This window comes from Montipora capricornis, chromosome 5 (genome assembly GCF_036669925.1).
Source record: "Montipora capricornis isolate CH-2021 chromosome 5, ASM3666992v2, whole genome shotgun sequence".
In the NCBI taxonomy this organism is placed as follows: domain Eukaryota; kingdom Metazoa; phylum Cnidaria; class Anthozoa; order Scleractinia; family Acroporidae; genus Montipora; species Montipora capricornis.
The window spans coordinates 20,458,616-20,476,115 of NC_090887.1; the positions used below are offsets into that span (position 1 = coordinate 20,458,616).

Below are 17,500 nucleotides of genomic sequence, written 5' to 3' on the forward strand. Positions count from 1 at the left end.
AAATGCGAGTCTCCTACTGATGGGTTCGTTTTAAAAATAAAAAGATACGGGCAAAGGTTGACTCAAAGATCTACTGCATATGGAGGCTCCTAGTAATGGGCTCCTGTAGAAACTTAATGCCTCATTTGAAGACCTGGGCCCGGTTGTTCAAAAGCCGGTTAACGCTAATCCCAGATTAAAAATTAACCAAGGAATTTATTTCTCTACTCCCAAATGCTGTTAAGCGCTGATATTCGGCAAAACTTTTTTATTAGAAGAAGTCAATCTTGAAAAACAGAATAAGCAAAAGAGACTTTTATCAAAAAGTTGAAAACATGAAACAAGTTTGCGCTAATCCTGGATTAAGTTAATCGGCTTTCGAACAACCGGGCCCAAGGCTATAAAATAAAGGTGATCTCAACGCGTTTACCATTAAGGCTATTTCCTGCCTTTTTTGCGTTTTTGGTCCACTGATGAATCTGGTTCCCTCTCCATATAAACAGCAATGCAAAGAGAGAATCAAAGAAAAATTGCTAAAAGCCAACGGTGCATTATTAAATAATTTTCATGTTTCTTTCGGTTTATTTTTAATACTTGATGAGTCCCTTGGTCGGGATGAAACGAGCTTCGTAAGACTAACCACGAACAAAGTATTTTCACAAGTAACTGTCAACTTTATTGTCAATTTATAGTTTTATTTTCGACTTTTCGAGGTGCGCACGTGTGTCCGTGTGTACATAGAGGATATTACACGGTGGCGAGAAGATAAGAATTTTATGTTCGAGTGGCAAGAACAATATCTCACGAGTGAGCGAAGCGAACGAGTGAGATATTGTTCTTGCCACGAGAACATAAAATTCATATCTTCGAGTCCTTGATCCCAGTTACTTGTGAAAATACTTTGTTCGTGGTTAGTCTTACGAAGCTCGTTTCATCCCGACCAAGGGACTCATCATATAATAAAGGAAGCTACGCCACTTCTTTGGCGAACACCATGCGAGCGCATCATAGTAAATGGACATGATAGGCTGGCAGTCTTCCTTGATCCCAGTAAAACTTTCCTGCCTTAGTACAATTTAACGAGACGAACTCGAATATTGCTTTTCAGGGCAAAGGCTTCCGGGACCGTGTGAGGACCAATCTCCTCAGTGCCCAGAATTATCAAGTCAAAAAGGCTACTGTAACAGGACACCAATGCAAAAACTCTGTCCTAAAGCTTGCAAATTCTGTGGTAAGTTCCTAATTTGAAATGGAAACTAAAATTGTAGGCTCTCACAACTTAACGTGCACATACTTGGGTATGAAGATTTGTATACCGTATTTTCTCGAGTAAGCGACGCGGCGCTTATTTAATTTTTCGCGCCTCAAGTGCGCCGCTTGTTCGAGGGCGGCGCTTATTAAAAAAATGGACGCCACACAGAAATATTTTTGTACGGAGATTAACAGAAACGTCTTTTGATAGTCACCATTTGACTCTTACGGCATTTTACATAATGGAGGAGCAGTGAAATACAATCACTTTCAACTGAAGAACATCGGTTTCGATGCAAAGAAATTTCCCATGCTGTGTTAGAGTTACTTTTTCGTGTTCTTTTTTTTAACTTGAAGAAATTCCTGGAATAAGCGCCTGATTGGGACCCCGACGCTTATTTCATTTTTTGTCCCAAACGCGGCGTTTATTCAAGGGAGGCGCTTGTTTAAGGGCTGCGCTTATTCGAGTAAATACGGCAGTCGAAAAATCGCTGCTGCATCTTCTTCTTCTTCTTCTTCTTCTTCTTCTTCTTCTTCTTCTTCTTCTTCTTCTTCTTCTTCTTCTTCTTCTCCTCCTTCTTCTTCTGCTGCTGCAGTTGCAGCGTGGGTTACAACTGGAACTTCCTCTACTTCGTCAGTCTTGCTGCTGTTACTGCCTCCGTTTCTGTTACTTTCTTTGCTACTGACGCTGCCGCTTCAATGCTTCACTCTCATACAAAAAATAATGACAAGTACGCATTTCTGAGCGGCTAGAATAGAGTACAGCGTTCACTCTAGTGTTTGCGCGTACACGTGACAACCAATAAAAAGTTAAAGACTTAATTCACCCAAGTCAAGCAAGGGAAAGATATGATTTGAACTTAATATTTTGCTTCCGCATTGTTTCACTGCGTCACATACTTTGTTCATTGGCGTTATGTTGCTTGTTTCATTGTCCCTGCAACTGAAAAAGTCAGTCATTCTTACGGGAGCCTCTTACGCCGAGAACTGTGTTTTGACGCCTTTCGGCAGCACCGTGTTCTTCTACTTAGCGCAGTTAGAAATTGGCCTCTAAAAGTGATGTCCTTTCTTCGGATTTCCAGAAAACTTCTTCCTCTCCTTTCAAGTCAATAAAATTACTTTAGCCAAATGAAAATGAACACTATTGTTGTAAAAAATTATCTGTAACCGTGCTGTGCTGGAGATCGATGTGCCGAAATCTGTCAAATAATTTCTCGTTTGATTCGGTTTAAGCATCTAAGAAACTTTTTCAGGCGTGGGTCGGAAGAATTTAAGGACTTGTGTGTTTATGAAAGGCGCCTTAAAACTCAAGGATTAATTTAAAAAATTGAAAAGCTTTGAAGTAAACGTGTTCTCTGGCTTGATAGGGAAAAACGTTCGTGAAGCGATCAATTACAAAGCTTTGCCATCGTATATATATATATATATATATAGACGTGGAATTTCGTTCTTGGGCGAAGTGCTTTTCTCTCGACAAAAGATAGGATTGTGTAAATACCACAAATCAATGAACTTATTTGCTTTGAGTTATGAGATGAATTCATGTTACGGTTAACGTTATTGTGGTTTACATTGGGGAATTACATTTGACCAAAAAAGCAACAATAAGTATCACGGAAAGCCTAGGTTAGCAGCTTGACGATAGTCATGCACTTTTCGTAAACGTCAACTTGAGAATTGTTGTTGTAGTTGTTTTTAACCCAAAGTCCATTATTATCATTCGTTAGTCTGGTCGCATAAACCATCATCATCATTGTGAACATGCAGCATTTACAGCTTTTACTTTGGGCATGCGCAAAAGCCAGGAACATCGGAGCATCCCGTAATCCCAAAAATAGTAGGGGGCTTTAGCAACGACGACGGCAACGGCAACGAGAACTTTGTCGTGAAATGTGAATTCGCGTTATTGTAATCGCTTCGGGACTATTCCAAGAATTTTAACGCGGCAAAGGTGGGTGGCAAACCCTCAAGAACGAAACTAGTATGAACGGCGCTCAATTTAGGGGAGAAAAATGAAAATTTATCCTTAAGCGACGACGTTATCCCTAAAACCTCAAATTTAGTCATTTCACGTTGTTGTTTTGCTGTCGACGGCAAAGAAATGGACAAGAATGAAAAGATGCACGTGCAGAGCATGCAAAGTTATTGCTTTTGCTCACTAAATATGCAAATTTGTGACGTTCTCGTTGCCGTGGCCGTTGTCGTTACTAAAGCTCCCTAATAGCCACCTTAAACACGCGGTCTTAGGGAGCTTAAGCACGCGCGTTTTTGAGACGCGGACGGCAACCGGAAGAGAACATTTCACATGCCCGGACAGTGGTTTCTCCCAGACCCCAGCTGATCGAAGGGTGGATTGCGCTGTCCACTGGATAACTCAATTGGTTTTGCTAGTGTTTATCCGCTGGATAGTGATTTATCCGGTGGATAGCGTTATCCACCTTTTGAAAAACTAGGGCCAGATCTTTAAACTAATCATCTCTAATGGTAAAAAGATACTTAGTAATAGAAATCCGTGGTTGCATGAAGACAAGTTACAATGGAAAACAACTCATTTCCGGTCGCCGTCCGCTTCTCAAAAACGTCCTTGCATAAGCTCCCTAATAACTGCAAGAAACCAAGAGAATATGAGGCAAAAAGAGAGGGAATCCCTGTAACCCATGATAGTTAGTTGAAATCTACTTACAGATCGCGCCGGTGCTGCGAAGGTTATTTTTATGTCGTTACCATGACCTCGCGGTCCACTTCAGTTAACACCAGCTGACCCGCCAATAAGGTGCCGTCTTTGAAATAACCACATCTCTCTCTCTTGCCTTATATTCTCTTGTAAAAACTAACACTAATAATAATTTCGCACCTTCACTTCGCCATCTTGTTATTCTGATGACCAGAACGTCGTTGTCCTAATTAGATGTACGCAGATTTCAATAAGCGTCCAAAATGACCCCCTAGTTCTTCTCCCCAACTTCAACATTATTCGTGTCTCGGAATACAGAAAAATCAACGTCACAAAGTGTCCTCCAAATGCTGCTCATCAAGTAAGGATAAACTACTGCATTTACCCTGAACTAAAAATAACGCTAACCTTTTCCCTTACCTTATTGTTGGAAATTAAATAGGTAGGAAATGCTTAGACTTAAAGGGACACTTCGTGTTGGGTGTGCATCTAATTAGGTTCTTCTCGAAAGTCCCGAAAACTTTTCGGGCCCGAAACGCCATTTGTGAAACTGCCAACCGCTTGTTTTGGAAAGCCGATCTTTTAACATGTTTTCAAGGTAACAAAAAGTAACATGACTGTGAAGTTTGACGACTTAAATCCTCTCCGTTCTTGAGATAGAAAGGGAATTGTGACATCCGAAAATGGCCCGTAAAGTTTCGGGACCTTCGAGAAACGGGCGCCTGGACATAAGTGTCGTCGTCGTAGTAGTAGTAGTAGTAGTCGTCGTCGTCGTCGTCGTCGTCGTAGTAGCAGTAGCAGTAGCAGTAGCAGTAGCAGTAGCAGTAGCAGTAGTAGCAGTAGTAGTAGTAGTAGTAGTAGTAGTAGTAGTAGTAGTAGTAGTAGTAGTAGTAGTAGTAGTAGTAGTAGTAGTAGTAGTAGTAGTAGTAGTAGTAGTAGTAGTAGTAGTAGTAGTAGTAGTAGTAGTAGTAGTAGTAGTAGTATTAGTAGTAGTATTTTGTATTTCGGGATGTTGCGGTTTTCTGGTGTTCCTGCCTTCATTTTGCATTTTTGGATTTACGCTTATGACAGAAAATTTTGTTTTATTGAGCATGTGCGCTTTCACTTTCACCTCCATATCAAGCCAGGGACGGCGTTATACCCTTCCTCTCTGAGTGGACAGGAAACGTTTTTTTGCTTGTTTGCGTAGCGTCTTTTGTTATATTTATTTCTTTGATTTTTTTGTTGTGTTCAGCCATTTTTACCACATCTTCCCGTTGGGTTTTAACTCTTTCACTCTCGCAATCAGGTCCCAGGGATATAATGAAACCATCCTGTGACACTTTAAATACTTATGTACCATGTAATTGAAGTCTGCCCTTGTTCCGAGCACCTTTGTCGATTGCATTTTCTTAAAGCGAGGGAGGGGTCCTTGATACGATGTTAAACGACCTCGCTTGCAGGCACGTTTCGCGCGTTTCGTCTTTTTTGTCCCATAAACGTCTTCCTGGATTAACTTCGCCGGGAGTGAAGGATCTAATAATGTCAACGACCACTTGTATCTCCCACTGACTAAAAGGTTTATCATTCATTAATAAGTTTGTAAGTTTATTTTGTATTTGCTCTGACCTGTTTATCGAGATTGTCAACCTATCCATGGCGTACTGTGTTTTCTCATATCATTCACTTCTTCACTTCACTTCACTTCACCACACGCAGCTTTCTTCTGATTTTCTAGAATAATAGTTCTTTTACAACAACAGTGTCGGCGAGCTCTCTAATAACAATATGTGTGCCTCTTTCAATTTTTCTTCGAGTCTCCTTTACTCACTATTTGTGCTAGTGATCCATGGACAACTCCATCTGTAACATCAGCGATGGTGCTTCGTCTTCTTCGGTTATTGAACTTCGCCGACACTCTCCTATTCTTTCGTGGCTTTGTGAAATACACTGGAGACGACAGCTCACTTTATTAGCTCCGTTTTGCTTTTTCTTGATTTTCATTCTAATTTCTTTTGCCAGCCTTTTTAAGTGATGCAGTTTTCCTTTATTTTTATTCTTTTGTATTCCTGATCTTACTCGTATTATATAGTTTTATAAGACTCTCTCTGACTTTCTAACGTTTTCCCTTTCTGTTGTCGTGAGTTCGGCAGTCCTTCTTTGTGTGGTCTCTCCTTCTAATACCTTTCGACCGTCAATTTTCATAAGTCTTTCTTTATCCCCTGAAAGGTACTGAATATTATTGGATTGGCTCTGAGTTTTGATTGGTTGGCCAATGAAATTGACGTCCAATTGAAAACCACTGTATAAGAAAGCTGGATGTAATTCAAATAAAAGAACTGTAATAATAATTAGAACGAAAGGAGATTAATCGATTTCGTCAAAAGCAAACCAACGAAAAAACTCCACAAGGGGCTATTTAAAAAACTTCCTGTTAAAACTTGTGATCTGCTAGTGTCGAACTCAGGTTCCTTTTCAGACCTTATATCCTTATCAATACTTCAACTTATCTGTCGGGAAAAATCTACCTAAAAATAAATTAGCTTGAAAAAGGAAATTAAATTTCTTTGTCTTATATTTGTTTTTAAACTTGAATTGCATTTTGAATAAGTTTTTAAGTAATACTTAAAACCAGGTAAACTCAAGCTGATGTTTCAACGCATTGATTTGTTTTGTTCTATTTTCTTTTATTTAATACAAATGATATTCTGTGGCAACTGCATGATTGCATACATTTTCGTTTCAAAAGGTAAATTTTCGCAAGTGACCCAATCAAACCGGTGCAATATATTAAACAGTATTCACCATTTTTGTATCAATTTTCCTATATTTGTCGTACTGTAGATCCTATGGCCATGGTAAATACTATTTTTCTATGTCAATCAAATCTGGAGGACTCCGAATCGTTTGATTTAGAATTCCGAAATTATACAGCGGCATTCAGTGAGCTCTTCTCGCTTGAAGGTAGTTTAAGGAATTTTTACTAATAGGCTGTGGCTTCTCTTTTTTTTCACGAATAAGTGTTGATTTTATTCTTTATTCTATAACGATCGTAATAGTAATAATAATTGTTTATTTCGGCTTTCCAAATTACAGAATGGGCTCTTCGGCCGAAAGAAACTAGTAAGGCCCAGTTAAAACGTCGAACTTTTCATGTACCGAATTTAAATCACTACTTGGGTCGACCCAAATAGTAAAGTTCACAGGGTTGATTTAGACGTCGAACTTAATGACGGTGCCCACTAATTCAAAGGTATTTTTGCGCGGTTTAAGGAATACGCGGAAAAAGCAGATCTTAACAAGTGTTATTGAAATCCAAAAAGAAAATTGGGGGTAACCACGCATTTTTGGAAAATAATTAATCAACAATATTTGTAAAAAGGTTTGAAATACAAAGCAATATATGGCGCTCTTTTCCAAATTGAAGTTTAGTTATCTCTGAAAAATGCACGGTTACCCCCAATTTTCTTTGTGAATACCAGGAGCACCTGCTAAGTTCTGCTTTCTTCGTATAGTTTTGAACTGCGCAAAAATATCCCTGTATTAATAAGCATCACCCATAGGAAATCTGAGTATCTCGAGATGCGCAGAACGTATGCGCAATAGCAATAGTAGACACCCTCCTTAATTTGTCGAATTTATCACTAATCACGATGTATAATGCTTATCATTCAGCTTTCGTGAAAGAAGGGAATTGTGGGACGCAGAAATAAATTATACAAATTCATGCATTTTATGGAAGCGAAGTCGCTCCACAGTCGATTTTCCCATATAGGCTACTCGAACTTAATTCTTGCGTCGACCCAAACAGACCTTTTTACCTTTACGGCGGCCATTTCGATTACTATTGTTTCGAATAGCTATTATGGGATGCCCAGGGGGCAAATACATATTAATGTGCCCCCTGAGCATCCCATAATGTCTTCTGAAACAGTAGAAATCAAAATGGCCGCCGTATCTGCAAAAAGGTCTATTAGATGTGTCGAACTTATTGATTCGAACTTCGATCTTTTCATGTACTTTATTGAATGAATTAGGTTCGTTACATTTGAGTAGGTACATGAAAAGTTCGACGTTTCAACTGGGCTTAAGTGAAGTTAAATCAATCTTTGGTTTTTAAGAGCAGGGGAAAACCGCAGCACACCGGCAGAGAATAACCGCGGAGCAGAGTAGAAAACCAACAATCTCAACCCACATTTGGCGGCGAGTCTAGGAACTCGAAACCGGGCCACAAGAGAAAGGCGAAATGCTCTCACCATTGCGTCAGCCCTGCTTCCCGATCAGTGCCATTTCATTGCACAAAAAGTGCAATAACCAGAGAAACTCAGATTGAGCTCTCTTCATGGTTACTCACACATCAGGAGCACAGTTTATAACATAATATTAACACGAAAGGAGAGTACCAATTAGTACCTTATATTTGAATGACCAGACTTTGCGATTAAACTTTCAGACTAGAAAATTTGAACCGTCTTATTCAATATGACAAACAGAAGATTCAAAACGTTGCGCCAAATCAATGACTAATCTTCATTTCAGTTAACGTTAGTTACGCCCCGGAGCCAAGCTCAGAGGGCAAACCTTGTGCAAGCCGCACAAAATTTTAAATTGGGTCTCCCCAAACCGTTGATTAACGGAGCTTAATTAAACAATTTCTGTTTTGACGCTTACAAAAGGTACTTCATAATTTATGCGTTAAGTCCGGTTCATGCAAATTTCGCCTCCTGAATGTGAGCCTATCTTAAACTGTTCTTCAGCCGAAATTCCCGGCTAAGTTTGGCTACACGAAGAGCTGAGCCGTTTCCAAATTGAAATACTGCTTTTTCTTTGATTCAGACGCGGAGTTTTCAGTTTTGACTCATGAAAATAAATGCTACTTTTGAACTCATCTCTTGCAGATGACAAGGTAAAAATGAACCTCTAATCTGATTGATAGCAATTAATAAGCATTGAAACTTTCCTCGAAGGTTTAAAATAAGTAATCGTTTTTAGCTCCCCGCCAGCTTAAACCGATGTGTTAAACTGTCATGAAACACAAAAGAGAAAAGCGAAATGTTTACATTTGGGTCGAGTAAACTAATAACTAAAGAAACACTCTCTCTATTTTTATCTTTATATTTTGAGTGGAAAATGATGAACTTCAGTGTATGTCCATTTGTAGTTTTTTGTTTTAAAGGTTTTCTGTTCCTAGGAATGCGAGTCCAAGAATGAAGTATATAGTTTAAAGAGGCAAAAAAGATGGAAAAAGTATTAGGACGTAATCGATAAAATTGACCCAATTACAAATTTAAATAGTATCACACAAATATCATACAAATGTGACTTATTTTCCAGTCCTGTGTTGCATTGTTACCTTGAAATAAACCAGACGAACTCTTATAGAAAAAACGAAAATGAATACTGATATATGAAGCTGATGATTTTTTAATGTCTAGAATATACGTATGTACATTTGCACCAGTGATTGTCAGTGCGTGTGGTTTTTTGTTTGTTAATAGAATTCTATTATCTCGGTAGCAATCGCAATTAAGAATTGTTATATCTGTAGCCAAAGGACATGTACTCAAGCATTAATCTTATTCGTAAAGCCACTGGTTTCCATTTAAAAATTAGAGCGATTTCTTTGATATAAACGCAATTTTCGCTGTCAGTTTCCCTTGTTATCGTTGAGCTAGCAGTTGAGGATTGCCACCTGTTCTTAGAAGCTGTGTCAATCAGGATTTGTTTTTCAAGTTTCCGCCGTCTGTATGAACGAGTTACAGATGGAAGCTTATTGTCGGTAAATGGATATTTTATTGCCAGTTTCCTTCGGCCGAGACTGTAAAAAAACTCGTTATCGTTCTCCGCCACAAAATACGCTAGCGCTTTTTGATAGAAATTTTCAGGTTACCTGAATGTAAATTTGAGCGTATTATATTGATCGTTTCGATACAATTCTCGACATTCATCGAATATGCTCGTCGCGAAAGTTTCTCGTCGCTCGCAGCCTTACTTGTGGGAAAAATTGCGGATTTGTCAGCTGGTTGTTATCATCCATTTCCTCCTTCTATGTCTTCAAGACTGTGAATCTTTCAGCTCATTCTCCACAAAAGATCATTCTCCTTTTTCTGCACGACTCGATGCTACTCCTATCGTTTTGAACTCGAGTTCTTCTGGTGTATCTAAAGGATCAACACTTCTTTTGCTTCAAAAGTACTCCGCAGAGCAACTTTCTCCGAAAATGACAAGTAATTGTGTTAACTATGGGTTTATTTCTAAATTTGGCGTCAATACAGGAACCCATCAAGCATCAACTCGCATTTCGAAAGTTGTATCTTTGAAGTCAAGTCTTGAAATCGTTGTGACATCACAAGCAAGCCAATCTGTGGAGACAACACCTCACATCAAAAACCGCAACATTGAGAGTACAAAAAGCAATGACGCTCTTTACCCACAACCCAAACAATTCTCAAACGTATCGTCTACAGTAACGGTTTTAAACAAATTCATGATGGTCACAAGCTGTCTTCAGTACGGCGTATTTGGTGTCCCTAGTAAATCAGATGAAAGCGGAGCAAGTAGAGCGAGCCTGACACCGTCGCATCATGTTAGCTGTTTAGTTGACCACTTTGTCGAATCCACCAGCATTGTAAAATTTTCCACAAAAAAATTGATATACCCGTCGTCTTTTTTTGGAGTTTCCGAAAAGGTGACATTTAGTTCCGGAACTTTATCGTACAGTTCTTCAGATTTGCCTTCTCATGAAAAGATCATCCCATCTGATTCAGCTATATCGCATTTCACATCATATTATCCACACGTCCATAGGTCCATGTCCACACGGGGAAGTAAAATACATCATAGTTATGATCTGTCGCTAGAAACAGGCCGCGGTAAATCTACATTCTTGTCACAAGAAAATAGATTTACCGCCAATGGATCGCGTTATTCTTCAGGTACGCACACAACACAAGGTCCAGGATTGTTATCGGCGTCATCTCAAGGTCTATTTCTACTGTCAAGTCACGGGGTTTTTAGTTCAAGTGCACAACTGCCTCTCAAAATGTCGTCAACGTTTATGACTTTTTCACCAACAAGCCTGTCAGCATTAACTGGTGGTTCTACCGTCATTGTTCAGAGTTTGTCAACTCTTTTAAGCTCTACAGCACCTAAAGTTTCGCCAAGTTTTCAAACGTCTTTCCATGTTCGTATTTCACCTTCCTTCACGAGCTTCATACTGTCTCGAACTTTGTTGTCAACTGTGAGTACCGATGCCTTAAAGTCGAGCGGTAAATTCGTATCGCTAGTGTCACGGTCATCCGCGCGAGTAAAACATACCAGCTCTTTTGCCTCTGTAACTTCTGTGCAATCTTTATTAACATATACCGTTCCTACACAAGGAAAAAGTACATTGGCATGCAAAATCAAAAACAAAACTTGCCTTTGTTATAACTGCGAAGAGGCACTTATAAATATGAAAATATGTTGCATGGATCTCATCGATATGAAAAATATACGGCACGGAGTTACAATGAACATGACCAATATAACTGTTTCGGGGTTTTATCAAAAACTTAAGGCTGTATCATCAATTATAGCAGAAGAAATTTGGAAATCGTGTCAGGAAAACTCAAGTCTTTGCGTAAGCTCTGAGAGGACCGAAGACATCTCAGGAAAACGTAGGAGACGTTCACTACAAGAAGTGACTCTTAGAAACAATCCTATCTTTGAAAGAATAAGGACAAAAAGGGAAGCACTTCGTCTTAGTAAAAACTCAGCTGAAATTAACATCTCACACGTAGATGTGATAATTTACAGTATTTCCTCCAAACTCGGAGACCCGACTAATGTCGAAACGACGTTTTTCGTCACAATGACATCATTAAACGATGGAGCCAATCAAACTATGGCTGTCGATGGCAAAGGCTTGTTGCAAATTCTCAGGAATAAAAGACGTACCCTAGAGGATAGGTTAAACATATCGATTGACTCATTTGCAGCCTCGAAAAAAAGCACCGGGTCTCCGACAACTGTGGTGAACAATTCCGAGTCAATGCCACATCCGTCAGCTGGGAGCGCGAATGTGCAGACGCCACCGTCTAGTCGAGAAGGTAGGCATTTGTTAACGTGGAGTTACACTATAACAAAAAAAAACACCTTTAAATAACTAACTCGGTTCTTAACTAACTCATGTTCTTAAATCATATCACGTAGTATATATATTTAACTTACCAATTCAGGGCAAGGTGCACGAGACATTGCGAAAGCTTATATATCTGAAATGGGCCAGGAAATTCGTTGCGGAAACTAGTGTACTAAATAAAATAAATTGAAGCTACATGTCGAGAGATATACTAACCGTTTTCAGTGATAGTATGCCTCGTGCACCTTGTCATGGAATAGATAAGTGGAATATAACCGTCGTTAAAGCCGCAAATCAAACTTAACCGACTTTATCACTATAATAAAAAATGAGTAGTCAAGGCCCAACGTCACTGTACAGCCATCGAAACGTTGACCAACCGGCCCGGCCATCATTCAGTTTAGCAATGGCTGATATCCCTATAGCAACAGGTAATATCATCATAAGTTAGCAACGGGGTGTATCTCCACAGTAACGTCTGATACGCTGTGAGAATGTATGATGAAAGCGTGGCAAAAGTGACATCAATAACAACGTTGGTGGCTTGTTGAAGCGGTTGGTTATTTCTTTCATCCATGCTCCATTATTTGAAACCTCCAGCTTTGTAGAAATCTCTGAGCAATTAATTCCTGCTATGTTGTTTTCATTCCCGGGCCCCTGCTCCTTCTCTAAGTTCGAGAAAGCGGCAGTCCGCTGTCCAAATATCGACGTTGCACCTCCTCTGCGTCGCATCTTGTTAGGATACTTTTTCCTGTTTCATCCAAAACGCATCCTTGAGGATAGGTTAAGGACGGTACCTACTAATTCAAAGGCATTTTTGCCCCAGTTTATGATTATGCAGGAAATGTATATCTTAACAAGTGTTATTGAAATCCAAAAAGAAAATTGGGGTTAACCACGCATTTTTCAAAGATAATTGATGAATAGTATTTGTAAAAAGCTTTATAATACAAAATGCATGGTTACCCCCAATTTTCCTTTTGGATACCAAGCGTACTTACTAAGATCTACTTTTTCCGCGCAAAAAATTTCCCTGTATTAGTGAGCATGACCGATAGGAGGCCCGAGTATCTCGAGATGCGCAGAACGTATGCGCAATAACAATAGTAGTCACCGTCCTTAAATATATCGATTTGCGGGACCCGCGTATTCTAAGTATAGATGATAGGGAGTTTAAGCAAGGACAACGGCTTATACCTTAGCGCTATCGCAAGTATTTCGTAATTATTCCGTCGTGTTCACCTTGTACAATAAGGGCGAACTATCCTGTAACGGGATGGATACGGAGGGTTTGAAAGTAAAAAATGAAAATGATTGGTTCATTGTTATATGCTCACGTTGTCGTCAAAACATAAAATTTGGTGATTTCACGTGAGTATCAAGTATTTATGAGTCAATGAATCAATGAGTCAATGAGTCATGAATCAACGAGTCAATGAGTTAGTGCAGTTACCCTAACCCATAAAATGAAAGCTAAAATTTCAGAGAGTGCTTATGCCTAATCACTGAAACGAGGGCTTAGGCTTAATCAATAAATTATTGCCACATTGACTATGAGTCTCTTAGACTCATGACTCATTGACTTATTGAATGAAGGGCGTAGTTTGTAAAGAAACTGACTTCATTGACTCACTGACCATTTGACTCATCAATCATGGGACCTCATTTCACGTTGTTCTTCTGTGAAGTACGACAAAGAAATGCACGGAAATTTGTGCTGCTCGTGCAGCACGATTATTCAGTTTTTCCTTTTTTAACCAATGATATTCTTGCTTTGTGACGTTGTCGTTTCCATAGCCGTCGTCTTTGCTTAAACTCCCTAATGGAGTTAAACGATGCAGGGCCAGGTCCAGGGCCAGGGTCAAGGCCAAATGAGAGGAGATCGACACTTCTGGGTTATGAGTGTCTGCCCATTTCACATTTCTTTTCAGTCTTCGTCTTACTGTAGGTCGTGTTCTCATTGGGATCAACCCTTTTCGATTGGTTTGATTGATCAACATTTTCATCCGGCATCAAACTAGGTTAAAACGGTTGAAGAAGCATTGGCAGCAACCGCTGTCGTTTACGCATGATTAGGGCGCTTACGCAAGGACTACGACGCCGCCAACGAGAACGTCGTCTAAAAATATTATTTCCCGTTATGATAATAACTTCGTTTTAGTATCACCCAACCAGTGGACTAATGCAAATCCTGCATTTTAATTGCCTACGCTACTAGAGGACTATTATTAATAGTCCTCGAGTAGCGAAAAGCGTCACACTTTCTTTCCTTTTATTCCAAAATAAATATTTCTTTAACTAGCATTTGCTAACTTTATTATTACCTTTTCTGTCCGACTAGTTGGGTGATACTAAAACAATTAGACCCTTCGCCCTCAAGGGCCACAAGTCCCTCGATTACCTATGGTTTTAGTATCTGGAATATTCTTTTTTTCTTTACTCTTTTAATAATAGTTCCAAGGTAAACCTCTTTGTAGCATTTGAACTAGGAAGACGATCGACATTTTGTCTTGCAGTCTTCCCTACCACAGCAGTGGCTGATAAATCAGTTGATGCGGAAAACCAAGGGTTGCCACAGGGAACAATGATCCTCATCGTCTGTGCTGGAGGCGCTGGATTGATTCTCCTGTTGATTGTATTGGTGTTCGTGATAACACGCTTTGTCAAGTAAGAAGAAATGTTCGTTAACACAGAACTATTGAGTGGTTTTTTTTTGGTTTCAAGAACGTGCGGTAGATGAGTACAACGATAAACAGTACTTAACTTCTTCATTCCCAATATCTGAATGTTAATTCTCCTTACTGACTGAAATACGTTAATTTTATGTCATTTATGGGAATTTGATGATGTACCCAGACAAAAAAACCCTAGTGATAAGTTCCTTTATTCTCTTCACCGGACTGCTTAACAATGTATTGAGCTTGTGAGGAGAAAGTTTATATCAATCACTCTTGGGAGTCAAAGGTTAACAATTATTCCATCCGTGATTGTTGGATATTAAAGGAACACCGTGACACTAAATTTGCTATGGCATCCCACGTCTTAAAAGCAGCCGAGTTCCTTTCAGTTTTTTCTTCGTTCTCTCAAATGTGCATACTCCACGGGAATTGAATTAAACCCCACAAACGGGGATCCCGGGGAATAATTACGACTCTCTACGGAAGTTTTACACTCCTCGACCCCGAGCCCTCAGCTGTACTGAGTGCACGAAAGAAGCGCACTAAATCACTGGGCCACGAAGTCGCGTAAATGAAATGGCGAGCTAATTCTTATGTGAAATAGCAATTAGCCACGTGCTTCTCACTGAACTTAAGCTGACATGAACGGTGTATAGTGCCATCGTAGACTCCATATGCACCGCAATGCCTTTTTTTTTTCAATCGGAATACTCATAATTAACGGAATTCTGACCATTTCTAGCAGCTTTAGGAGACATAAATCTAGAAGTAATCATTGCTTAGACGAGCCGAGATGTCACGACTCATGATGACGATACGTATGAGGCATGTGGTGTTTGGCTAAAAATGGAAAGCTTGGTCACTCACTGTTTCTGACGCGATATTGGTTGGGGGGCAAACGCGCACAGTGAGTTTATGCGATTTTGGCCGAATTCAAATGGGGCAGATTTCAAACATTTTACAATATGTTTAGTCATTGTGTTAATATCATTCAACCACCGGAAAATTAGATCATTGCCCAAAGCGCAACGTCTTAAAATTGGAAATTAGAAATCTCCTCACGTCGCTTCAAATTTCGCGGGAATTTGCAGAATTTTGATTGCAAGGGTTTATATGAAATTTACAAATTTTGTTTACGGTCGTTATAGCTTGATTCTGAACGCCATACCTCATGACAATACTCTGAATAGAAGTGCTTTTTGAGAGGTATTCTCGCTACCACAACCGTCAGACTATAAAAGATTTACAATGATTCAAAGTCGGAAAAATTTCCCTACATCCGCTGTCTTCGCACAGGCCCAACCCAGCTTACCACATTTGCTGTGTGAAGCAGCCACTTAAAGAAGTGCCTAAAACCTTGTTGCCATGCCTACGAAGATTGAAACAACTGTCCGTGGCTGCAAATGATCTAGTTGAAATGGTAGTGAGGATGCGTAATGTGATGGTCTTACCGGGTTTGATGTCATGGTGTGTTCACCTTGCTATGAATGCGTTGTGACTGTAATTTAAACCGTGTTTGCTCTCTAACCAATATGGCCTCAAAAACGGTGTAAATGTCCATTGATATAATTGCATTTAAAACTGTTGAAAAAAATATAACAAGGACGATTCCACAAAGCAACTAATTCCGCTGATCCTACTTACTGCATCTTCCCAAAATCATCTCCAACTAACCAACGAAAAAAAATCGATTGTTGGAGCGCAAATATAAGGAGTCCAGTAATAGTGTTGCAAATGCTGTACTGAGTTAGCCTCTTTTGGCTCGTCACGAGGAAAGATTGTGTGACGAGCCAAAAGTAGGTCTGCTCAGGAGGCTTGTACTGAATCAACATTAAATTTGTTATTTTCCACGTGTAACCAGAGTGACGACCAACGCATCCCACGTTAACGCCTCTAAGCGTCTTGTTAGGTAAAAAACTGGGTCAAAGTCTAAATTAGTACATTAGCGCAAACAAACATCGTTCCTGACAACCCACTGACAAGATATGAAATATATTTTTGGCACAAAGAGTCACTCGTATTAATTTTGGGTGTCTTTCTAAGACACCGTCTCAAAGCTTGGAAAAAATGGCCACTTTTTTCAAGTTTCAATCCATTTCCATTCTCTCTATCCTTGGCTGAAAGCAACAAAGAATAGCTTCAGTGCGCTTCAATGGTTATTGGCAACAAGACTACAGCATTATTTTATGTACTTCATTGATGCAAAGACGTCTTTTACTGTTTTGAAGTTTGACTAAAATTGCGTGACACTGCCCCTCTAACCTCTTACTAGCGAGCTTACGCAACAGGACGGCTGGAACACTCAGGACGGCAGAATGACGAAAAAATGTCGCGTAAGATCGGGAACGCATAGTCTCGCGCGACATTTTTTCGCCATTCTGCCGTCCTGAGTCTTCCAGCCGTCCTGTTGCGTAAGCTCGCTACTAACTGAGCGCGAGGGCCGTACTGGGAATTATTGGCCAGAGGTCACGTGGCAGTGCGCGAGTTCCGTAAACAAAAGCGACCGAGGGCTAATATTCCCCAGTATGGTCCCAAGCCAGTGAGTTAAGTTGTTTTTTATATGGCATCGTTTCTTTGAGACATCGTACACTTCTCCTCTTGGTGAATGTTCGTAATTTTCGTCTTCCATAAGCGAACTTTGAAAGGCAACATTTCACATGTAAAACTAAATTCCGCTAACTCTAATTAATTGTACTTTTGTGATGAAAAAATTAAATTCTGCTCTTTGAAAACGTTTTGTGTTTTGTTCAACTTCGGGAGGGTTTCTGTGGTGATGGTCCGTACTGTAAAATCCCGACCGAAAACCAGCCAATTAGA

General features: G+C 39.7%; 1 protein-coding gene across 5 annotated transcripts in view; it reads left to right on the plus strand.

Moving 5' to 3' along the window:
• The window catches only part of LOC138049859 (uncharacterized), a 66,101-nt gene that overhangs the window by 41,393 nt on the left and 7,208 nt on the right, over nt 1-17,500 (plus strand). For 4 of the 5 annotated variants that reach the window (XR_011132468.1, XM_068896321.1, XM_068896323.1 and 1 more), the window contains 3 exons: nt 1,088-1,210; nt 10,819-11,973; nt 14,522-14,672. Coding sequence is in view for 4 of the 5 variants with exons in the window: in XM_068896321.1 (XP_068752422.1) it covers nt 1,088-1,210; nt 10,819-11,973; nt 14,522-14,672 (1,429 nt within the window). In the remaining variant the exon portion in view is untranslated. The remainder of the gene's footprint in view (nt 1-1,087; nt 1,211-10,818; nt 11,974-14,521; nt 14,673-17,500) is intronic. The other variant, XM_068896324.1, reaches the window with a different exon arrangement.